Consider the following 22724-nt stretch of genomic DNA (forward strand, 5'->3'; position numbering starts at 1 on the left):
AAGACTTCTAGAACTAGAAGTCCTATCTAAAGCAATCAGACAAAAGACATCCAAACCGATAAGGAAGAAGTAAAATGGTTACTATTTGCAAAATGACAAGATGCTACATATATAGAAAACATTAAAGGCTCCACCAAAAAATTATTAGAGCTGATAAATGAGTTTACTAAAGTTCAAGAAGCAAAAATTAATACAAAGAAACATGTTGCATTTCTATACAGGAATAATGAAGTAGCAAAAAGAGAAATTAAGAAAACAGTTCCAGGATGCTTGACTGGCTCAGTCGCTGGAGCATGAGACTGTTGATCTCAGGTCTATGGGGCTATGTTGGGGGTGGAGTTTACTTAAAAATAGTATCGTAATGGGGCGCCTGGGTGGCTCAGTGGGTTGGGCCGCTGCCTTCGGCTCAGGTCATGATCTCAGGGTCCTGGGATCGAGTCCTGCATCGGGCTCTCTGCTCAGCAGGGAGTCTGCTTCCTCCTCTCTCTCTCTGCCTGCCTCTCTGCCTACTTGTGATCCCTCTCTCTGTCGGATAAATAAATAAAATCTTAAAAAAAAAAAAAAAAAAAAAAGGTCCTGTGGAGCCTGGGTGGCTCGGTTCTCTAAGCGTCTCCCTTTGGCTCAGGTCAGATCCCAGAGTCCTGGGATCAAGTCCCGCATGCATCCAGAGCCTGCTTCTCCCTCTCTCTCTGCTTGCTATGCCCCCTGCTTGTGCACACACGTGAGCTCTCTCTCAAATAAACAGATAAAATCTTAAAAAAAAAAGGTCCTATTTACAAAACTACACAAAAAATAGTAAAATAGCTACAAAAAAAATTAACCAAGGAGGTAAAAAACTCTGAAAACTACAAAACATTGATGAAAGAAACTAAAGATGACAAAAACAAATGGAAAGATATTCCATGCTGATGGACTGGGAAAACAAATACTGTTAAAATGTCTGTATAATGCAATCCCTATCAAAACAGCAAAAACATTTTCCAAAGAACTAGAACAAACAATCCTAAAATTTGTATGGAACCACAGAAGACAGCCAAAGCAATCTTGGAAAGTAACAAGACAATGGGAGGTATCACAATTCCAGACTTCAAGTAATACAGAGCTGCAGTAACCAAAAGAGTATGGTACGGGCACAAAAAGAGACACACAGATCAATGGAACAGAAGAAAAAACCCAGAAATAAACCCAATTATTGACAATATATGGTCAAGTAAACTTTGATAAGGGAGGCAAGAATATGCAATGGGGGGAAAAGTCTCTTCAAAATTGCTATTGGGAAAACTGGACAATAATGTGCAAAAGAACGAAACTGGATAACTTTCTCAGAGCATACACAAAAATAAACTCAGAATGGATTAAGGACCTCAATGAAACCAATAAAACCAATGGAAACATAAAAATCCTAGAAGAGACAACAGGCAGTACTTTCTCTGATATTAGCTCTGATATTAACATTTTTCTAGCAGGTCTCCTGAGGCGAGGGTAACAAAGGCAAAAATAAACTACTGGGACTTACATCCAAATAAAAAGCTTCTGCACAGCAAAGGAAACAATGAACAAAACTAAAAGACAACCTACTGAATGGGAGAAGACATCTGCAAATGAAGTACCCAAGAAGGGGTTTGTATATCCAAAATATATAAACAAGTGGGGTGCCTGAGTGGTGCAGTCAGTTAAGCATCTGACTCTTGGTTTCAAGCTCAGGTAGTCATCTCAGGGTTGTGAGACTGAGCCCATGTCGGGGTCCATGCTCAGCATGGAGTCGGCTTGAGAGTCTTTCTCCCTCTCCCCCTTCTGCTTGTGCTCTCTTGCTCTCTAAAATAAATAAAGACATGGAGATGGCCAACAGACACATGAAAAGATCAACATCACTCATGACCAGGGAAATACAAATCCAAAATTACAATGAGATGTCACCACTACACACATCAGAATGGCTAAAGTGATAAACAGAAGAAATAACAAGTGTTGGTGAGGATATGAAGAAAAAGAAACCCTTGAGCACTGTTGGTGGGAATACAAACTGGCGCAGTCACTGTGGAAAATAGTATGGAGGTTCCTCAAAAAATTAAAACCATAATAACCATATGATCCAGTAATTCCACTATAGTGTATTTACACAAAGAAAAGAGAAAACATTAATTCAAAAACATCTATGCACCCTTGTGTTTACTGCAACATTATTTACAATAGCCAAATTATGAAAGCAACCCAAGTGTCTGTCCATCAAGAGATGAACAGATGAAAAAAGATGTGGTATGCATGTGTTTATACACACCCACACATGCTGAAGTATTACTCAGCCATAAAAAAGAACAAAATCTTGGCATCTGCAACAACATGGATGCAATCTACAAAATGCTAAGTGAAATAAGTCAAAGACAAACACGTAGGATTTCACTCACACATGAGTGAAACAAAACAAATGAAACATTTTAATCACACATTTAAGAAACAAAACAAATGAACAGAGAAAAGAGACCAAAAAATAGACACTTAACTATTTTTTGCAATGGGTGAAATAGGTGAGGGGGATTAAGAGGACACTTATTGTGATAACACTGAGACACGTAGAGAATTGTGGAATCATTATACTGTACACTGGAAACTAATAAAATATTAGTTATCTATGTTAGTTATACTGGAATTTTAAAAAGTATGAGTTCTTGTGAAAAGTCTGCTACAGAGCTTGTATCCCCCATGTTTACAAATACCAGAATTTTTAAACAGATATACAGAAAAGGTCTTCCTAGATTTCTCCTCTTACATGGTACGTAGTGAAAGAAACTGTCCCACAAGGCCATCCCTAGGACACTAGAGAGTCACTGGCTTGGACAGTTCCCTCATTCACTTCACTACGGTACAAAGGAAGGGGTGTTCCTGGCGGGGAAGAGGGTTCAGTGCCCTCCGCCAAAACCCTGATCCTGTGAAGCTGCATGGAGGGAGAAAAGAGAAGGGAGGCAGCCAGGGAGCCAGGCTGTCTGCACCTTGTTTCATGCTATGTAAAGTGTTCCAAGTCCTGAGGAGCCTGCCTCCAGTGCTCCTTGAAAGAGCTCAAGAAGTCACCCCTTTGAAACCCTCATTTGTAGTCTGTGGCCTAGTCCAACTGACATGACACAAATGTCTAATTGAAGACCAAAGCTTTTCAGGTCCCAAAGTAACAGATCAAATTAGTATTAAACTAACGTTCTAACCATGGACACACTTACTTTCTACATATTTCAAGATGAATGGCTTTTCTGCCCATTTCTAAGTATAAGAACTTCTGAGCCTGGATCCACTCTGTTGGGGAGGTATATATGTTCTACAAGCTAGAGACATGTGGAACCATCTGGGGCAATCCACTGGGCAAGCCAGGGGAGCAGAGACCTGGGTCTCACACATGTACTTCCTGTTTATCTCCATCCAGCTCCAGATAACTTGTGGGCAAAGAATAGCATCTCCTGGGTCTGAATAAACTGCAAAAATGGGTAAACTCTTTTTCTATGCCTCCTTAAAATGTGAACAGCTCACCTTGTCTTAAGGAAAAGTAAGTTCCAGCTTATCAAAACAAAAGCCCATTTTCTTCAAGGCTGAGCTGCACCACTAACTACAGGGAGCCTGGTGACAGGTCATACACAAGACATGAAACAAACTACACTAGGTTCACTGGTGATTTTTTTTTTTTAAATGGCAGAGAGGAGGAACCGAATGATCAGAGAACCTGCCTAGAAAAAGCAACCCCAAGAGTCAGAATACACATAATATCAGCAACCAAGACACATGGCCCCCTCTCACCTCAGCTTGAACACGTGTTTCTTCTTCTTGTAATCAAGGGCCACTTCACAGATGGCTTCTTTCAAACTTACAGGGACCTCGCTGTGGTAGGGGATTCCAGAGGCAGCTGTCTTTGCATCTTTGTAAAAACCCATTTCTTGGTTATTTATGACACAATAAACATTGTGCCAGGACCTGAGCAGTAAAGAACAGAACATCAGGGTTCTAGACCACACTGCTGTAAAGAATTAAGAATGTGATTAATGTGCAAACAAACCATATACCACATGGTGATCCCTTATTAAATTAAAACCCTTTATTAAATTCTGCTAAAAGCAAACAAGAGAACAAAATTCTTCCACGGACTGCTGGGATGGTGTCCAAGTTCCTACAGTGGCTGGTGACTGAGGGCTGCTTCTGTGAGCTTGGGGAAAAACATGGTGCCTTCTTCTATTACACAAAGGTACTCTTGGCTCTGACAGGAAAGATTTTTGTTGGTGTTGGTACTCTTTGCTGTAGTACCCTCTCGTGGTAATGCTGTACAGGGCTGTCCTGAAACAGCTGCTCTTCCACCAAAGTTTTAATCCTGATGGTGCTTTACTACCTGACAGAAAGGCAGATCCAGGGCCACTAGCACTGGCAGTACCTTGGAATGAATCAGAAAAGAGAGCCTTTCCCTCAGGATATGGCAAACTGTCATGATATACGGATTTTATCAGAAGATACTGTGCTGCCATCTACCTATATTAACATAAAAATTTATGTTGTACTTAATGTGGATGATAGCTCTGAGATGGGGATTTCCTGGTCTAATGTACAACCCATACAACTATACGTGGTGGTTCCAGGCAGAATGGTTTACTGGTTAAGCACACTGGCTTTGGCATCAGATACAAATTTCATCCAAGCTATGCCGCATACCAAGTTTCTAAAGAGTGAGCTTTTTTTAATCACACAGAGCCTCTGTTTTCTCACTTATAAAATAGAGATAATAAAATTAGGGTTTATTGGAAGACAGTGAATATAAACATGGATATGGAGAAAAGGCATGGGAAATGAATGTCTTAAAAAAAAAAAATCCCACCTGGAAGAACACTTCGCTTTAGATAAATTCTCCAACCTCCTCCACTCAGTACATTTCTTCTCAGGAAAAATTACAAAGGGCCCTTTTTGCTATTCCCATCCACGTATAATAAATCTTCTTTCTCTCAGTGAATCAAAAGCACTCTCCTCCCACTTTCCAATGTCAGTCCCAAGAAAAAAGTGATGCCCAGGAACCTAAGAACAAATGGACTTCCCAAGCACACACTCCTTGGGCTTTTTAAGTGGCAAACGGGGGCCTTGACCTTGAGCAAGCTGACTTCCCATCTCACTGCCTCAGCATTCGCTACTCTCACCTGCTTGAGGCTTTCTTATTGTGGGCCTCCCACTCGTGCTTCCGATTCAGGAAGCCTTCCATCTGGGCTGAAGGCGTCTCCTGCGTTCTGGCCGGCAAGGTGGCAGCACTCTGGGCCGGGAGGGCACTCTTGGCTTTGCGGTCCGAGGTGGGGGAGGGGATGGGGCTGGACTCCTTTGAGCTCGTTCTCTGCTCTGCAGCGCCGTTGACCATTTCGCTTGTGTCCCCTGTTTCCGCCATCTAGGGACAGTGGAGAGGCCATTCAGCGGACCCCGTGAGCCACGGGGGCACCCACAAACGCTCTGACTCGCACACGTGGCTGTGTATAAATGCCTGGCACAGATCGAGGCAGTACAGTAAAACCGTTGCAACATCCCACAAAGCCAGCTTGGACGCCGAGGACATTAGAAGGGAAGGGATTAATGCCCGCCCGCTTACGGGGAAATGAGAAAAGCGAAATGCCAGGATGAGTTTTACTGCACTCTGTTCCTCGGATCAATCCATTTTCTCTAAGGTAACTCAGATCATTTCCTCTTGGGGTTACTTTAAAAACAAAAGGACGACAGTAACAATCACACATATTAAATAGGAGAGAGTGGACGTTATACAGCAGCCACCTCACAACCAAGGATGCCACCAGGAGAGCCGGAAGTTCAAGCGAAAGGGCATTCACAAACAGATGGATAGACGACTCTATCAGAACGACACAGCATTCCCCCAGAGTAAGGCAAAGAAAAGGCCTCCAGTTTCTGAAAATGCTCTCTGGCTCTCCTCCCCCACCCCTCAACAACATCGTCATCAACACATGCAGAAATTAGGACGACAACCATGCATTTCACATCTACCATCCCAGTTAGACTTTGGAACTTAAGAGCTGGAAGGAAATGAGGCAAGTCCACAAACATCAATTTAACCACATCTGCTGGAGTTGTATCGTGAGTGGGTTGTAGTTTGTGTTAAAGGAGCTGGAAAAGCCAATCACAGTCACTCAACACCACACGGCTATTTACCCCCAAACACAGACAGAACCAGGGCCTTCCCCATCACGTGTTGGTCGATCACGGTGCCTTGCTGCACTGAGACGAGAAAGCCCAGACACAGCCAGGCTTCCCGCGGCTCTGACTGTCAGGCTGGAGACGTCTTCGGGAGCTGTTCCTTCCCAAGCTCATTTATATTGTGACCCTCAGGGCTTTTCGGCTTTGGAAATGCAGTAGGGTCTCGGTTCATTATCGCTTTCAGCCTGTGTACCATCAACTGTGTACCATTAAACTGTCGCAGCCCCAGCGGATACACCCAGGGCGCGGGATTAGCAAGTTACTAAAGCTGGGTGTGGCTGACACTTTAGTGGATTACAGACATCCTGGACCCCTCTTACACAGACAAACATGGAAGTGTCAATGGCAACGTTCATTAGATACGTCCCCCACCACTGCTGCCCAGAACCAAAATGACAAGTTAGCAGCAACAACTTCAACAGGAGAAATGGGAGAATGACCACCACTGCTTCAACACTCAGATATGTCAACTCTCAGAAACGGGATCACTCGTTTAAGCCTTAGCTAAGTGGTGGGGCGGGACCCATGAGTTTCTCTTCCATCTATACAAACTCTCACTGTCAGCAGCAGGATTTAGGCTGAGACCAGAGGCTTTGCAAATTAAGGGTGTTTTTTGACTGGAACCCTTTACCCACATAGCAATGTGGAAAATGGACTCTTAGGGCAAGGAAGGCACGGGAAAGGGGGCGGACATGGGATCACCCTGGCCTCGTATGTGTCACCTGTAGACGTGTGCTTAGGAGCAACAGGCTACTTCAGTATTTATCTTTCCTTTCGCTTTTAAAAGAGAGATGCAGGAGGGGAAATGACCACCAAAAAACCAAAACCCTGAGTCTGAAGAAAGTGGGTGGATTTTAAAGTTGACAAATCTGTTCTAGTGTGGAATTTCAGGAAACTTCTGGTGGGAAGGAAGTGTGAGTTTGGTCTGAAAGGCCTGTGCCAGGTGTGAGTCTAGGGAGACACAGGGTTAGTGTTTATAGAAATCAGGTTAAAAAAAAATTAGTGCTGCAGCTGTGGCTTGGAAACTGCTAGTGACAGCAGTGACCTGGAGGGAGCAGCATCTGCTGAGAACAGGCTAACGCTGATAGCACTGGATCAGACTTCAAGATGGGCGAAGGCCAGGGAAGCCTCTTCTAGGGGAAATTCTGCAGCAAAAATTTTTTTCTTTAGAGTTAGAAGGAAAGAGAAAACCCCAAACCAGTATGCAGAGATAATTAATGTTTATGCAAATGAATCACTAAACCAAGAAAACAAGGAAAATAAAAGGAACAAAATGATTTTTAATGGACATGTGCTGAAGCATGCCAACAGACAACACACCACTAGAGACAAACATCAAAAGCAAATCATAGTGCTATGATCATACATGTGAATCTCTCCCCACCCCCCACCCCATGTTGCTTCTCTTTAGTGATTAGTCCAGAGTGCTTTAGCGGATGGGTACACCTGAGATCTTTGTATCAGAAGGTGAACATGAATGCAACATGAAAACTAGTAGCACAAGAAACACCTGATTGGTTTTCTAAGTGCATGAAGCAACACTAATTTCAAGTTCATTAACTTGAGTCTCTGCACCACAACTCAAAAGAATGAAAAGGCTTTTCTTCTTCCAGTCCAATTATAATAAAAAACTTGTTCTGGCAAGCTACAATTTAAAAATCTAGATAAAAATAGGCATGAGAACAAATGCCAAAAACATCAATGCACTCTTTCTGTTGTGCTTGTTTTTGTCTTCTGAATAAAAAAGCATAAAATTGGGTATCATTCCAGATGATATAAAATTTAAACATATATATATGGAAACATCACATATATACATATAGATCAATGATGCAGAATCTGGAGCCAGAAATATGTCAGGGCTCCCTAATGACCAAAGATAAAGCAGTAGTTTTTTTTTTTTTTTCTAAAATGAATTTTGGTGTGTTTTAAGGCAGAGACCCAATAATGGTGCACACTACCCCCAGAACATAAGAAGCTTGGCATCTATCTATATACCCATCTACAGTCACAAGTAGATAGATATGTACATAGAAATAAGGAAAAACAAACAAGATGCTATATGATGTTATCCTGACAAAAGAAAAAAAAAGACATGCATCATGAAATGAAAAGACAAATCAGACTTAACTCATGGAAAACACATATCAAAACAGGTTTCTGATTCCACTAACAACTAAATATGGCAAATGAGCAAGTGACTGTCTCACAAGGCTTGAATGTAGTATGGATTTGGTTTTGTTCTGTCTGTATCAGTACCAGGAAATCACCTCTTTCATAAGCTTTTACTCCTAAGGAATAGAATTTCTGTTAAAACATATTCAATCCCTGCTGGTCGTCTATCACTGCCATCCTAAAAGACTCCTTAATGGAGAACCCCACAAAAAAGTCTTAAGAAAATGAAAAATAAATGAGAAGATCTGTACGAGACATACGATGGAGTTTCTGTCTACACAGATGCTACAATTACTTCTGAAGCCAGGCGGCATCCAATGGCTCCTAGGGGTGGTCCACCAAGTACATCGTTCAAGTAATTAGGGTGAACCAGAATGGCTTTTGATCCATTTGTTTGAAAAATTTATAAAGAGTTTGACACCCTGAAGTTATCGACTGAGTGGAGAGGCCCGGAAGTCTGGTAGGCAGGCTTCCAAAACCTGCGGAGGAATGCTGCCCGCTGGCCCCTGCCATGCTGGGTGTCACGGCAGTGCTGCCAGTGACCAAGACAACGGTGGCAGCAGGGTCAGCAGGCACCTCACTCCTGAGGCTGGCTGCATTACCTGCAGCAAGTAAGCTCACAATTTCTCAATTTAGTTCTTGGCAGAAAAAAAAAAAAGAGAGGCACTCATTTGGAAAAAGTAATAATCCAAGGGTCTCAAAATCATTTCAGGTTTTGTGCCTAAAATTAAGAGAGCTTCCAAAAGTAGATCCAACTCCATATCCCCCAACTTTTTTGTTGTTTACAATAAATGCATCTTTCATGGAATGTGACAAGGCTGACTTAAGGTTTTAATCCTAGAACGGAGAGTCTCCTCCCCCAAACACCAGTCTTCCTAGTTCCTATTAAACTACGGCAGGTTAATGACATCTGTAAAGGGGGTACGTGTAGTGCAGCATTGCACCCTGTTAGTATAACTGGATGTGTCATACCTGTCGGATTCTAGTTTTCTTCTTCATTTTGCTGTAATCTCATTTAATTTCAATTACTCATGTAAGGCTTTCGCTGTAAAATCTTAATAAAGTAAAAAGCTCACAATAAATAAACAAAAAGTAAGTATGTTGCTTTAAGGCAACTGAGCATTCATCAGTTAAAAGACTCAAATAAACATGAATTAAATGCAAACAAATATGAAACCAAGGAAACCTATGAATTAAGGAAAATTTTAACACTGTGGGTGAAGTGGAAGCCAAAAGTCAAACCAACAGGACTTGGAAAGAGTGGTTCTTGACAAATGGTAGTGAACTTCACAGTCCAGACCACGGCTGGTCACTGGCTGTCCGTCTGCTATTAAAGTTTTTGTAGTTTTGGTAGGTTTGAGAGCGATAACTAACCCGTGGAGATCCCTGTTCAGCCGGCAAACCGTTCTGGGAAACTTGCTCTCCTTTTGAAGTATCCCTGTTAGATGAGGTGGGGAAGGAGGGCAGAAGAGGGAAGGGGAAGGAAAAGAAGGGGAGAAAAAAAGAGATAAACAGGATGAGGGAGAACAACATCACTCAATTTTATTACAGATTTTCTCTCAGAAAAACATACGCAACTCCCTTTCATGTAATGTGATTTCTTTTTAGGAACTTCCCAAGTGTTCTAAACTAACTCTAGGTTGAGAGTAAGACCACAGGCATGCCCTCTCCCCCCCAGTACAGGCAGCCTTCAGGGTTGGCATGGGGCTCTTACCACAGCATAGTAATTAGTTTTTCAGAAATAGACAATAATTTCTGTTCTTTCTTCTGTGAAAAACTTGCAAAAAGCACCACCACATGATCAGTGCCCTGAAATCTAGATGGTTCACTCCATTCACTGAGTCACAAGGAAATTCCAAGCGCCTGTGCATGCGTGCACCGGGGGCTGTCTACATTCCACTTCTGCAGCCTACACAGCAATGTGGATGCAGACATGTATGTGTTCTCGAATGTTATCCTACACAGATTCAAAGTACCTTACAGAATTAAAAGGAAGGGTGTGTGGAGAGGCCTAGTGTAGCACAAGCTTAGCAAAGATGCTCCCTGAACCCCACGTGCCACTGAAGCTAAGACTCCAGCCATGCAGGCTGCCCGTGACTCACCACTGCTGCTGGGATTCAGTCTCCTCAGAAGCCTTCGTGCTCGGCTCGGGAGAGGGCGGCCGCCTCTTCCTCTCCTCTTCCTCTTGCTGTCTGCGCACTTCCAGTAACTCCAACTGAAGGCAAACACGGTCATGTTCAGCAGAGCCCCAAACTCTGCTTCTTTTAAGGAAAGGGTTCTTGAGGAACCCAGAAAGCTCTCCTGCCTCAGTTTTCTATCCTGTTCACACTGGACAAGCAGAAGGCCTAACACCCAGCAAGACGACACTGGGATCACAGGAACTGCAGTTAAAACCCTGAACTAGAGGAACAGACCTGAGTGATGATGCAGGTCTACGCCATGGGTTTGTGTGCTCCCTGGGACACTGGGTTTCATTTCTACAGGAACTATGCAGCACTCAACTCTGCTTGGGAAGTACCTGAGCGTGAGGGTCCACACTGGACTTCCTGTCAGAGTTCAGACAAACACCATTGAGACAGAGTTGCAATAATTCTCAAGGAGGCTTCTTGTGTTGTGGTAGGCATTTATGTTCAGCCCAAACCCAAATAACACATAAAAAAAGCCAAAGAGTAGTCTAACTTAAACTAAACTATTTCACAAGCATATGTATGCACCAAAAATAGTCCATTTAACACACAAGTTTGCTGATATGTTTTAAATCCCCAGAACTGTAAAAACTGGAAGGAACTCCATTTTGGTACACCATAAAGAATGGGCTTTCTACCAGAAGTGCAAGGGTCACAGGAGAGGAAACACCGGTGAACAAACTTTATTCTAAAGCTTTAATTTAATGGTGGCAGAAAAAAATGATCAGAAATGGGAGAATTCTCAATGGTCTAGGATCAAGCTCCTACTTGATAGAAATTCTAATTCTGAAAATCTGAATTAAACTGTAAGGCTAAGCTCCCCTTCAAACCAAAGCTTCTATGAGATATAAGAAGAAAAGCAGATCAAGAGAGAAAAACAAACCCCAATCAATCAATTCCCAGGCAAGGAACTATTATAAAAGTGATCACAAATCTAGGTACGCAGGAAGTTAACTGAGAAAGCAGCAGCCCTGGACAGTCTCTCTACAGATTCTATAGCAAGAAAACAGCCAATTTCAGGAAGGTCCTCACTGCCTCTAAAAACAGAGCAATAATATGAACTCTCTGGTCTAAGAGGTGAACAGGAAGAAGCAGCCCAGGAGAACCAAAAGGCTAAGTACCCCCAGCACCCAGCGGCCACTTACCGTTGTCAGCCTCTCCAGGGCGGAGAACCTCTCGTCCCAGGTGGCAGCAGACTTCTCAAAAGCCTCGTGGCGCTTGATGAGCTTCTCCACCTCGTCCACACTCTGGCCTATTTCTCGGCTAGAAAGGTAGGGCTCCTGTCCAAGCAGCCAGGCCTCAGCCACACTGGCGTCCCGTGAGAACTGGTGGACCTCCAAAACTGCACAGGGTACCAAGAGTGAGTGGCGGGCCAGCAGGGGGCCTGATGGTCGGGGACGGCGCTGCCCCCTGGTGGCAGCTGCCCGCACAGCCAGTCTATAGCCTGGATCAGCGCGCAGTCCAGCCTACGTGTGACTTATCCCACTTAAACTCATCTAGTAGCCACACAGAAAATAAATAGGTAACATTTTAAAATGAACAGGTGAAATTAAAAAGTGTATTTTAGATAACCCAACAGATCAAACTACCATATCCTATCATTTCAGCATGTAAGCAATGCAAAAAAATTGAGACGGAACTTCTTTTCCTTCTGTCTTTGAAATCTGATACACATTTTATACATATGGCACACCTCAGTTTGGACCAGCCACATTTCACCTTCTTTAGAGCGACATGTGGACAGTGCAGGCCTAGAAGGTGTGCTCTATGCACTTGGCCCTACCTCAGTGAGATAAACCTCGGGACCCTGAAGGGATTCAATCCACATACAACCAGACTACGCTGATGAAGCAGACATTTGTTCATCAACTGCCCACCTAGGGTGGTAGCCGGAGGTCTTACTCTGGGGGAGCTGAGAGGGAGGAAAGGATATGGGGAGCACTCTACAAGGTGGGGACTGCTGTCTTCATTCTGTTCTCCCCATGTGAGGAAACACAGCAGGATGTCCCCTGCAGTGAAGAGAGGGGCAGCTTACAACTTGGCTTTGCACTGTGACCAGCATTACTTTTCACTCCACCTCAAGTGGTGATGCTTGGGGCCATATGGGTGAGAAGTGAACTGCAGGCAATATCAGCGTCCCCAGGGCTGCCAGCTGTCTCTCCTCAACAAGGCCACAAGGAGAAGATGCCACCACTGCAAGAAGGACTCACCCCTCGTCACGACTGCCCACCATACAACCTGGTGCTGAGTTCACAGTGCGGACTCATACAGGCTTTGCTGAAGTGAACATAATTTGTTCACTTTTTGGTGAATTTGTGAAGGGAATTCTCAAAATTTATACAAACCAAATCCTTATCCAAAAATGGTCGAGAGCAGGATCTCTTTTTCAAAAGAGGGTTCTACCCAAAAGGGTGAGGTGCCTTCATTAGGCAATTTACAAATCTTTTAGACAAGGCCCCCAGATTCTGTTTCCAGTGAGCGCTCTTGGTGTCCGAGAATGGGGTTCTATTACACTAACAAAGCCCAAAGCCCCACACACAGAATGGCGAATCAGAGTAAATAACGCTGGAGCTGGTCTCCCTTCAGTGTTCATACCTATTATTAAATGCTATTCCCCAAACTATATGTTATAAACTCTGTGGTAGCTCACATATTCCTTTATAAAATCAGATTAAAATTAGAATCTACCTCAGAGGTCCCCTTGGGGAGTAAATACAGAAAAACATATACAAGACTCAGAATAATGCCCAGCTCATTGCAAAACCTTCATAGCTGGTAGCTTTTATAAGGTTACCAACCTTCAATTAAGAGCACCAGATATAAGACCTAATCAAGCTTTCTACTTTCTTGACTGCAGTAATAATTCCTCTTAAAGATAACTAGATGAGGAGGGGACTTCCAGCTGGATTCTCCCAGGGAGATACCGAACTGTCATTCTATGATGCTCCTAAAGAACACCCAAATCTCACTTACAAGACTGAGATCAATCATGGGATAAAAAATAATGCATGCGCTACAGGGAAACACTTAAAAATATTTAGCATGAAATGCTGAACTAAGGCATTAAGAAAGAAGCATTTAGAACTAAACATCATTACGTGATAATATCACATCAAATTATAGCAGGAAACTAAACTTGCATGTGGTCAATGGACACCCAAAAAGAAAGGAAAGATTTAAGCAGATCCTTACTCAGTCTTAACCATTCCCATCGGTCTTCCCACTTGTCAATCATTTCTTTTCTCTTTTCTGTCAACTGCAGTAACTTTTCTTTGATCTGTGAGAAAAGAAAAACAGCGACATCTTAACAGACTGTACCACATCCTCCTAAGCCCTCCCCTTGATGGGCCACTTCACATAAGAAAAACACATTTTCTGTAGAGGCTCCTCCTAAACCAGGGAGTACCTAAGGACTACTCAAGTCTATTTACGTACTAGAGAAAAAACAGGGCAAGTGCCTTCTAAAAGGGGCTGAGAGGAAGCCTGGTCTCCACCCAAAGCTGCTGTCATGAGGAGGCCAACCATGCACTGAGGCCCCTCCAGATTCTGGGGCTCCAGATGATAAACACACTCAAGAAGAAATGGTCAGAGGGGCAATGCTGTGACTTTTCAGAGAGAACACCCTACCCCTTCAAGGAGGCCACATACTGACTCATCATTTATCTCTTTACTACCATCATCCTAACTCGAATTAGACAGAAAAGAAATAACACCCAGAATGAGTACTAATCGAAGAAGTGAGAAAGGATGGCAATTAAACCTGGGGCCTGCAGAAATGGTCTTCTTTCCCCACAGTGTTCTTGTGTAACTAATCCACACACACAGGAAAGGAACAAAGAATTTCAAATATGTGTAAGCATACATATGTATTTCTCTGTGTATGTCTCTACAAACACACAAGCATACGTACTGACAAAATAAAGTCCTCTTACATCTTAAGACCGTCTGTGTTCACCCCGGGGCCCGAAAGCAAAGAGCTGTCCTACCTCCTCAGATGCATAGTGCTTTCTCGCCAGCAGGGATTTCCCAAGTTCAATGCAGGTTGTGAAACTGTCATTACGAGCATCAATTTCAGCTTTGATACCTTGATGATTATTCATTAATAATTCAACAGATGATACATCCCTAAAATTAGAAAAATAATACCTCCTTTAGGAGATCAAGCTTTCCAAATAAACATATATTCCAAAACATTCAATTAATTTAGCAAGAAATCATTCAAGGCACTGTAAGTCTTTAAGGTCTGATTCAGGACCAGCAATGCAACCTAACATTTGCAATAAGGCTTCTCTCATTTGTGAGTGTGTGTGTGTGTGTGTGCACGCACGCATGTGTGTATGTGCGCACGCACAAATGTGCATGTACTCATGCATGCGCACACACCTGGGTAATTCCAAATGGTTGCCAGGCAGGTGCCTGAAAAACCACTGGATTTCTTTTTTTTTTTTAAGATTTTATGTATTTATTTGTCAGTGATAGAGGGAGAGAGAGTGAGCAAGCACAGGCAGACAGAGAGGCAGGCAGAGGCAGAGGGAGAAGCAGGCTCCCTGCCGAGCAAGGAGCCCGATGTGGGACTTGATCCCAGGATGTTGGGATCATGACCTGAGCCGAAGGCAGCCGCTTAACCAACTGAGCCACCCAGGTGTCCCAACCACTGGATTTCTGTTCAAACTTTTATACCCTCACGAGTTAGTGCCAAAGGTTCAGGACATGTGTGTTCCAAAGAGCCACTGATACCCTCCTTATTCATGCATGAAGAGGTACACAGAGCTACAACCAGCTTGGGGTGAAATCAACGACTACACAGCTGTGAGAACTTCTCATGGATCAAGACCTAAAGTCCTGATCTGGGAACTATAATTGTTTTTTATATATACAGTACTAAAAGACTTATTCTCAATTACAGCAGGGACTGGAGCTGGCAGGGATGAAAATGGAGGCTGCGTATATGCCAGCCTGGTCATCTCTTTAGCTGCTCTTCATTGCTTTGCAGCAAACACAGCCAGAGAGAAGATATGGAATAAATATTAAATCATCTCAAGATACCATTTAAGCAATTAGTGAGGGTTAAGAGACACCTTTGGTAATGTGTGTGGAAAAGGCCTGAGGAGCTTTTAATCTCAAGACACAGAGAAAGAACTCAATTCCAATGACGGAGGAGAGCTAGTCATACCCAGAGGGTGTGGCTGCTTGAAGCTGAGGCCCAGACAAAGGGCAGGAGGGCAGGAGTGAGTGTGGAGCATGGGAGGGGGAGTAGGAGAGAGGGTTTAACAACACGGTGCCTGGTTCCCCGGTAACTGTGTGCTGCAAACAGAAGCGATAGAAGCTGCCTCCAAACCGCTCACCACCCCAGCTCTGGCCTTGAAGCTTTTGGAAGAGACCCCTGGTTCTCTCTAGAAGATCCCAGGGTCGGCAAGCTGGATTCCCATCCACCCAGGAGATCAGGAGGGTTACCTGGGCTTCTCCTGGGCTTCGATCTGCCGGATGACATCCTCCATCCACAGCATGAGGTCACGCACCATGCTGAAGAAGCGGAACTTGTCCCCTGTGTCCACCAGCCGCGCCCTGCGGCCATCACAGGCATCCAGCAGAGCCTTCCAGGCCTCCAGGACCTCATTCTCCCGCTTCTGGATGTCATCAGCCTTGTCACCCGCATAGGCTGCCTGGAGACGAGCTGCGTCTTCCTGGAGCTGCCTCACCTGCAAAGCCACAGCAGAGAGGAGTCAGCTCAGATGGCTGGGCCTTCTCTCCATTGGCCCACTGCTCGCCCCACGCACACCGCACGCTGTTCTGCACTAAAGAAGTGAAGCGAATCAACATGGGGCCCCTACTCCCCACAAAGCTCGCAATTCCATCTGGGAGATCCACACTGGAAAAATCCAAGTTTACTACGAATGTATTGAATTGCATTACACAGTTCAGTGCAAATGAGAAGACAAATGAAATGCTACAGGAATGCACGCAGGAGACCTTGGTTAGGTGTCCTGGAGGCAGCCTGGGATAGAAGGATGGTACAGAAAGCAGATAGTACATATGCAGACATATTCAAAAAATCAACATACAAGTGGCTCCTGCAGGGTACAGACGTTTATTTTAAAAATCATGAGTAAGGAACTGACATGAAGAACTCAGTTTTTTTTTTTTAAAGATCTTATTATTTATTTGACAGACAGAGATCATAAGAAGGCAGAGAGGCAGGCAGAGAGAGGAGGAAGCAGGCTCCCCGCTGAGCAGAGAGCCCGATGTGGGGCTCAATCCCAGGACTCTGGGATCATGACCCGAGCTGAAGGCAGAGGCTTTAACCCACTGAGCCACCCAGGCACCCCAAGAACTCAGTTTGAAAACAAGTTTTCCATTGCTATGGGATATTGCTGTAAGAGCTCTCATATGTGCCAGTTCAACTTGAAAAACAAAAATGTATCATCTCATGCAGCCCAAAAAACTGACAGGGGCGCCTGGGTGGCTCAGTGGGTTAAGCCTCTACCTTTGGCTCAGGTCATGATCTCAGGGTCCTGAGATTGAGCCCCGCATCAGAATCTCTGCTCAGTGGGGAGACTGCTTCCCCCCCCTCTCTGCCTACTTGTGATCTCTGTCAAATAGATATATAAAATCTAAAAAAAAAAAAAAAAAAAAAGACTGATATCCAAGAAGGTGCAATTTTCACTAGCCAAATTTTAATAAAAACTCTGCAGAACAGGAAATGTTCCTGAAGAACAGGAAATGCAAATGGGTCTTAGGAAAAGATGCTCCATGGAGATACTGTAATCTGTCATATATCAGCTGGCAAAAATTCAAGTCTAAGGGTGTATCTGCTGGTGAGTAGATTTGACTGTTGATAAAACAATAGGTTATAGCTCCTGGAGAAGGCATGGGCAGTATGCACCGGTTATACATATTATATATAGTTACGCAGATTTAGGAAATGAAAGACACATTATTTATTGCAGCAACATCTGTAAAAGCAGAAGAGTGAAAATAAAGGTCCATCCATGAGAATCTGGTTACATTCATGAAGGCACACCCACACAAAAGGCTCCTCAGTAGGCATGGAAAAGAATGAGGGAGGGCTCTACACTCATGCAAAGTGTTCCAGGAGCAAAGGTAAGTGTAGACACTGCACCTAATATCCACTTTCTGAGCAACAAAGGGGGATAAACAAGGATCAGCTCTCACCCTTTTCTGGGGAGGAGTGGAAGTGAGACAGGCCTTTCCGAGAGGAAGTTGCAACTGTGGCTATTTTATATTTTTACATTTCTGTTACATATTAGTAGTGCAGAGGACATCTAATTAAAAACATACATACAGGAGGAGAATATACACTCAGCCTTCATTTACTGGGGCTGTGTGACCACAGTCCGCATACAAGTGTCATCCCAGACTACAGGAGCCTGGAGAGGCCTGTGAGGGAAGTCTGCTGACAGATACCAGCTGGGGGTGTACCCAGGGAGAAGCGGAAGTATGGACAACACTGGCGTCTTCGGGGAGCTGGATATCAACCCCAACCACACAGAAGGACTTCAGGTGGTGGCACATAAGGAAAACAAATTTCTGCAATAGATGCAAAGAAGAACCAATGTGGTTTGTTTTCTATGACAATCTGATTTCCATATCCTCGCTTCTGGAACTCTTCCATGATTGTGGCTCAGATAATAATTCAAAGTACAACAAGCAAGTTCCTAGGAAATTTATTTGAAAAACTAATTTCCTATAGGACTAAACAAATCTTTTCCAACAATTAAAAAAAAAAGCAAAACACAAAAAAAACCCAAACCCCAAACCCCAAATAAACAAACAGCAGCAAAGAGAAAAACCTTTTCTTGTGCCTCTGCTTGTTTTTAATTTGTTCTCAAAAAAAAAAACAAAAACCAGAAACAAACTAAAAAGCCCCAAGCAAACACACACACACACACACACACACACACACACACACAAGGTAGAGGAGGGACAGCAAAAGTGAAAATTCCCCACACAAATGAATGACTGTTCTGAGAAGTCAGTGAAGACCACTATGGCTCCCTTGTAGAGTGGAGAGTGGGCTGGCACAAACCCACAAGGGAAGAACACACCACAGGCTTCTGGGAGCTCCACCCAAGGGCCTCCGTCTGCTCTAATTCTGTTACAAGAAACCTTGGCTGAGTCTGCACTTGCAGGAGGGGCCCCCATACTCGTAGAGCTGTAAATGGCCTCGTCCAGCAGGTACTGTGAGGCAGAGTCTCTCAGGACTTGAGGGTGTAGACTCCTACCCTCCCTCGAGAGGAAGGGGGGGGTGCCCTCAGTCTCACCAGGTGCAGGGGTTTAATGAAGAAAATAAGAGAGCAACTCCATCATCTCTAGTTTCTTCAGGTTCTAAAATGATTAATTTTACAGGTAGCAGGGAAAGACCTATTGCTGATAAGGTCTGTTCTAGTTCTGTCCTTTAGGCATTCCCTAAGTTCCTCCAGGTTTTTTTTTTTTTTTTTTTTTTTTAATGTAACAGCAGTTACAGAACCTTACAGAGCTCTCATGGGAGCACATATTTTGCAAACAACATTTGGATCCTCAAAGCATTAGGGAACAGAAACTTCAGACAAATTAAACATGCAGAGATACAGAGCAGCAAGCCCCAATTCTAACTGGGGTCTGCCCCTCTCCAGAGGCCTTGCTCCAGGAACAGGCGAGATGGCATCATTACGAGCCTCAGGCATTCACGTGGTACCCAGGACCTTGTGTGTGATGAAAGCCGCTGAATACAAAGCTGACAAGCTTCTGAATGGTAAGTTGTCACAGAGCTGGGGAGTCCACCACCTCTGAAGGAAAGACTGGGAATCCTTAGGATACATGGTGCACCCTACTAAATTCTGCTTCAGGTAGACCCTCAGCTATTCTACATACCTATTCTTAAATATTCCCTCAATATCTTCTACTTCCTTGGTGGAAAAGCTGAACCCACTTTATTTGTGTGAAGCCCCAGCTGCGATCTATCAGCTTCTAGAAAGGGCCAATTAAGGATACGGGAGAAGACAATGGTGGTAAATGCAGTCCCTCCAAAGAACGTACTCCAGACTGCACCGAAGACTGGTAAAGCCGATGGCTCCAGATCGGGATCAGCCCACAGTCAAAGCTGGGCCGTGTGTCTCTATAAATCAAAACTGACTGTTCCACAGCCATGCTCCTTCATTTCTTACTGTCTAGGGCTGCCTATGCTATAATGGAAGAGCTGAGGATTTGCAACAGGGACCACGTGTCCCACAAGGCTGAACGTGTTGACCATCTGTGCTTCTACAGAAGAAGTTTGCTGTTCCCTGCCCTAAATCACCAATGCGCTCCTAATAGACAAGAACAAACCTCCTCATGTACCCAGGGCTGGTTATCTTTAATAAAACTGGCGTCTTCTCTAGGACCATTAAATTTAGGAGAAAAAGATACAATTGATTTTTCATCTAAAAATCATAAGACTAAACAAGAAACTGTGCAGAGATTGGGGCATGAACTAAAGAGTGATTTAGACCCAGGTTCTCACTGCTGTGTTGTTATCACTCTGTCAAGCATCTTGTAAAGAAAGTCTTAGTGTCAGCCATCTCAGAAGGGGAAGTTGGGAGACCAGGCTCATTAAGACATTAGACTCTTGTTTTCCCTCTTTACGGACATATAACTCAGATCCTGGTGGATGGAGAATAATAAAAGTATTATTGTGGAAATGATTCTGGATGAATTGCTCACGTAATACAAAGTCTTGTTGAGGAGGTCTGTAACTTGCAAATGTTTGCAAACGTGTCTAGTTTGTTTTAATCAAGGGGATAGTCACTTAATGATATCTGCCCGTGCAGTATTTTAGGGACTGAGTTCTCCCAAATGGGGCATTTTAACAATGAGTGCGCATATAATTTGGGCAGTTCTTGGGTGTGTGTGTGTGTGTAATTTGGGCAATTCTTGGAGGCATATTTGGAGGTGCTGAGGAATGGAGAGAGACCCTCAGAGATGCCCGAAGATGCTCCTTGCCCCCCAGGTCAGCTCCCTGACCCACCTGAGTGCCCAGAGCTTGGATGTCATGCTCAAATGTGGTGTGCATTCTCTGTAAGGTTTCCACTGTGTTCTGATCTCTCCCAAGCTCCTCGGGGAGTTTCTTGTGTTTGTCCTGGATGCGCCCAAAGATCTCCTTGGCGTCATGGTAAAACTTGTGCAGTTCATAGGAGGCAGCGAGAATCTGTGTTCTCGTGTCGATGAGCTCGAGAAGGTCAGCCCAGGCTTCATTGAGCCCATCCTTCCACTCAGCGATGGTGGCAGCATCGGAATGCCCAGAGTTGATGAGTTCATCGGCCATGTGATTGACCGTGTCCACACGTTCCTGCCCAATGTTCCCAGTATCTCGGGCAAATTCCCGGAATCGTTCTTGTAACATCTGAAATGGAGAGGAGTGTTTTTAAAAAAAAAAAAAAAAAAAAATCAGTGCGACTACGGTGAACATTTTGTTTCTTGGTTGCATGAATGTCATCTGGAAAGAAACAAGTGGTATGCGTGACTTAACAGTTTTAGCTCTAAAAACTCAATCAGCCTTCCTTCTTGCTCTCTGTCGCAGAGCAAGGCCCTGCCTGGCTCCGTCTCCTTTCACTACTGGGGCAAAGGTACAGCGAGGTTAAACAACCCAAGTCAAAGTTGCCCGGTGATGAAAAAGCTGAACTGAAACCAAACCCCATGACCATGTGAGTCCAGGGCATGAGATGCGCTCACAGATCAGGAGTCACGTGGCAGTCCGTGCACAGTGCACACCACACAGTCGCCCCAGCCTGGCCCGCGGTACTTGCCGTGACGTGCTCGTAGTCCTGCCCCAGCTCGTGCGACCCTGCGACCACCTCTCTCTCGGCGATCCACTGCTCCAGGTCATCCACCTCCCGGTTGAGCTGGAAGAGCCTGTGCCTCTCATCCAGCTTGCCCCTCCGCTCCTCGGCGAGGTCTTTCAGGCCAGCATACAGCTTATCCACCTTGGACTGCCGCATGCTGATGCGCTCACTGCAAGTGGGGGAGAGGTGGGGAGGAACGGCAGGAAGAGGACCTTTAATGCCATGTTTTCTTCAGGGAAAAAACAAATGAGGTGGAAATGCTACCTTGTTACATAAAATTTCTTGAAGGAAACTTCCAGCTCACCTATTTAGCCTAAAAAATAAAACTCTGCAATTTGACCTTGAGTAATTTTAGAGCCAACATGTAAACAGAACACAATCATTAAGGCTGAAGGCCATCCTGACTGTGATGACCGAGGGAGGGAGGAGAAACCCCAATTCTCTGCACTGCTGGCTCTGGAAGTCAGGATTTCCTTTGACGTTAAAAGTTAATGTGAAACCCAGGAGCCATCTTCCATTTTCCAGAGCCATGAGGTCGAAAGGCCAAATGCTATCCCTGTCTGGCACACATCTCCACCTTCTCTGGGGTGTGTGCTCTTTCCCTCCACTCCTATCAAGTGGGTCCTGGGAGTGCTGCAACCCCTCCTTCCACTTCTCCCCAGGACTGTCTTGTAACAAGAAACCAAAGAGACAAGGACTTCTTGCTTTCCTGGGAATCCTATCATGAATACATGAAGGACGCCCTACACCAACAAGGCCACTGACTGCATCTTCAACTTGCCTTTGGCTGATGCACAAAGCCGATTCTTTTCCTGAGTTATAAAAGGCAGTTATACAGCAAGCCCAAGGTAACTGCCTTAGGCTGAACTAATATGTGAGCATTGTATAAGGCGGGGAAGTACCAAACACACACCCCTCCTCTTCTTTATTCCCAAGGTGCTCCATGGACTTGGTATGTGAGGAACTGCTATCCTCTTGCTCCTACTATTTTATAGGTCTGTGCATTCCTGCCTACCACTCCTCCTAAAACTAATCCTCACTTAACTAAAAACTGGATGACTTTCAACCCAAGGACAGGTTTTGATAACCCGTCTCTGTGCAAGAAAATCTGTACGTTTCACTAACACCATTTTTCAAGAGGGCCTTGGCTCATAGAAGATATTTAACCCATAAGAGGAATTCCCTAACGTAAGAGTTCATCCTTACGGTTCAGCACAGGCTTACTGGGTCTATTTTACAGACACTTCCCGAAGATCTACATCACCAGTTACTCGAGATGGATGCTGCCATTTCCATTTGCATGGGTCAGAGGAACAGACCCTCACACTGGGAGGAAGTG

At 44.3% G+C, this 22724-nt stretch overlaps 1 protein-coding gene across 3 annotated transcripts in view; it reads right to left on the bottom strand.

Moving 5' to 3' along the window:
• Positions 1-22724, bottom strand: part of SPTBN1 (spectrin beta, non-erythrocytic 1) — a 197081-nt gene that overhangs the window by 3966 nt on the left and 170391 nt on the right. For all 3 annotated transcript variants that reach the window (XM_059406073.1, XM_059406074.1, XM_059406075.1), the window contains 10 exons: positions 21350-21554; positions 20572-20946; positions 16023-16267; positions 14555-14693; positions 13761-13845; positions 11714-11910; positions 10485-10597; positions 9757-9820; positions 5154-5392; positions 3778-3951 (listed from right to left, as the gene is read on the bottom strand). In XM_059406073.1, coding sequence (XP_059262056.1) covers positions 3778-3951; positions 5154-5392; positions 9757-9820; positions 10485-10597; positions 11714-11910; positions 13761-13845; positions 14555-14693; positions 16023-16267; positions 20572-20946; positions 21350-21554 — 1836 coding nt within the window. The remainder of the gene's footprint in view (positions 1-3777; positions 3952-5153; positions 5393-9756; positions 9821-10484; positions 10598-11713; positions 11911-13760; positions 13846-14554; positions 14694-16022; positions 16268-20571; positions 20947-21349; positions 21555-22724) is intronic.

This window comes from Mustela nigripes, chromosome 7, assembly GCF_022355385.1.
Source record: "Mustela nigripes isolate SB6536 chromosome 7, MUSNIG.SB6536, whole genome shotgun sequence".
NCBI lineage: Eukaryota > Metazoa > Chordata > Mammalia > Carnivora > Mustelidae > Mustela > Mustela nigripes.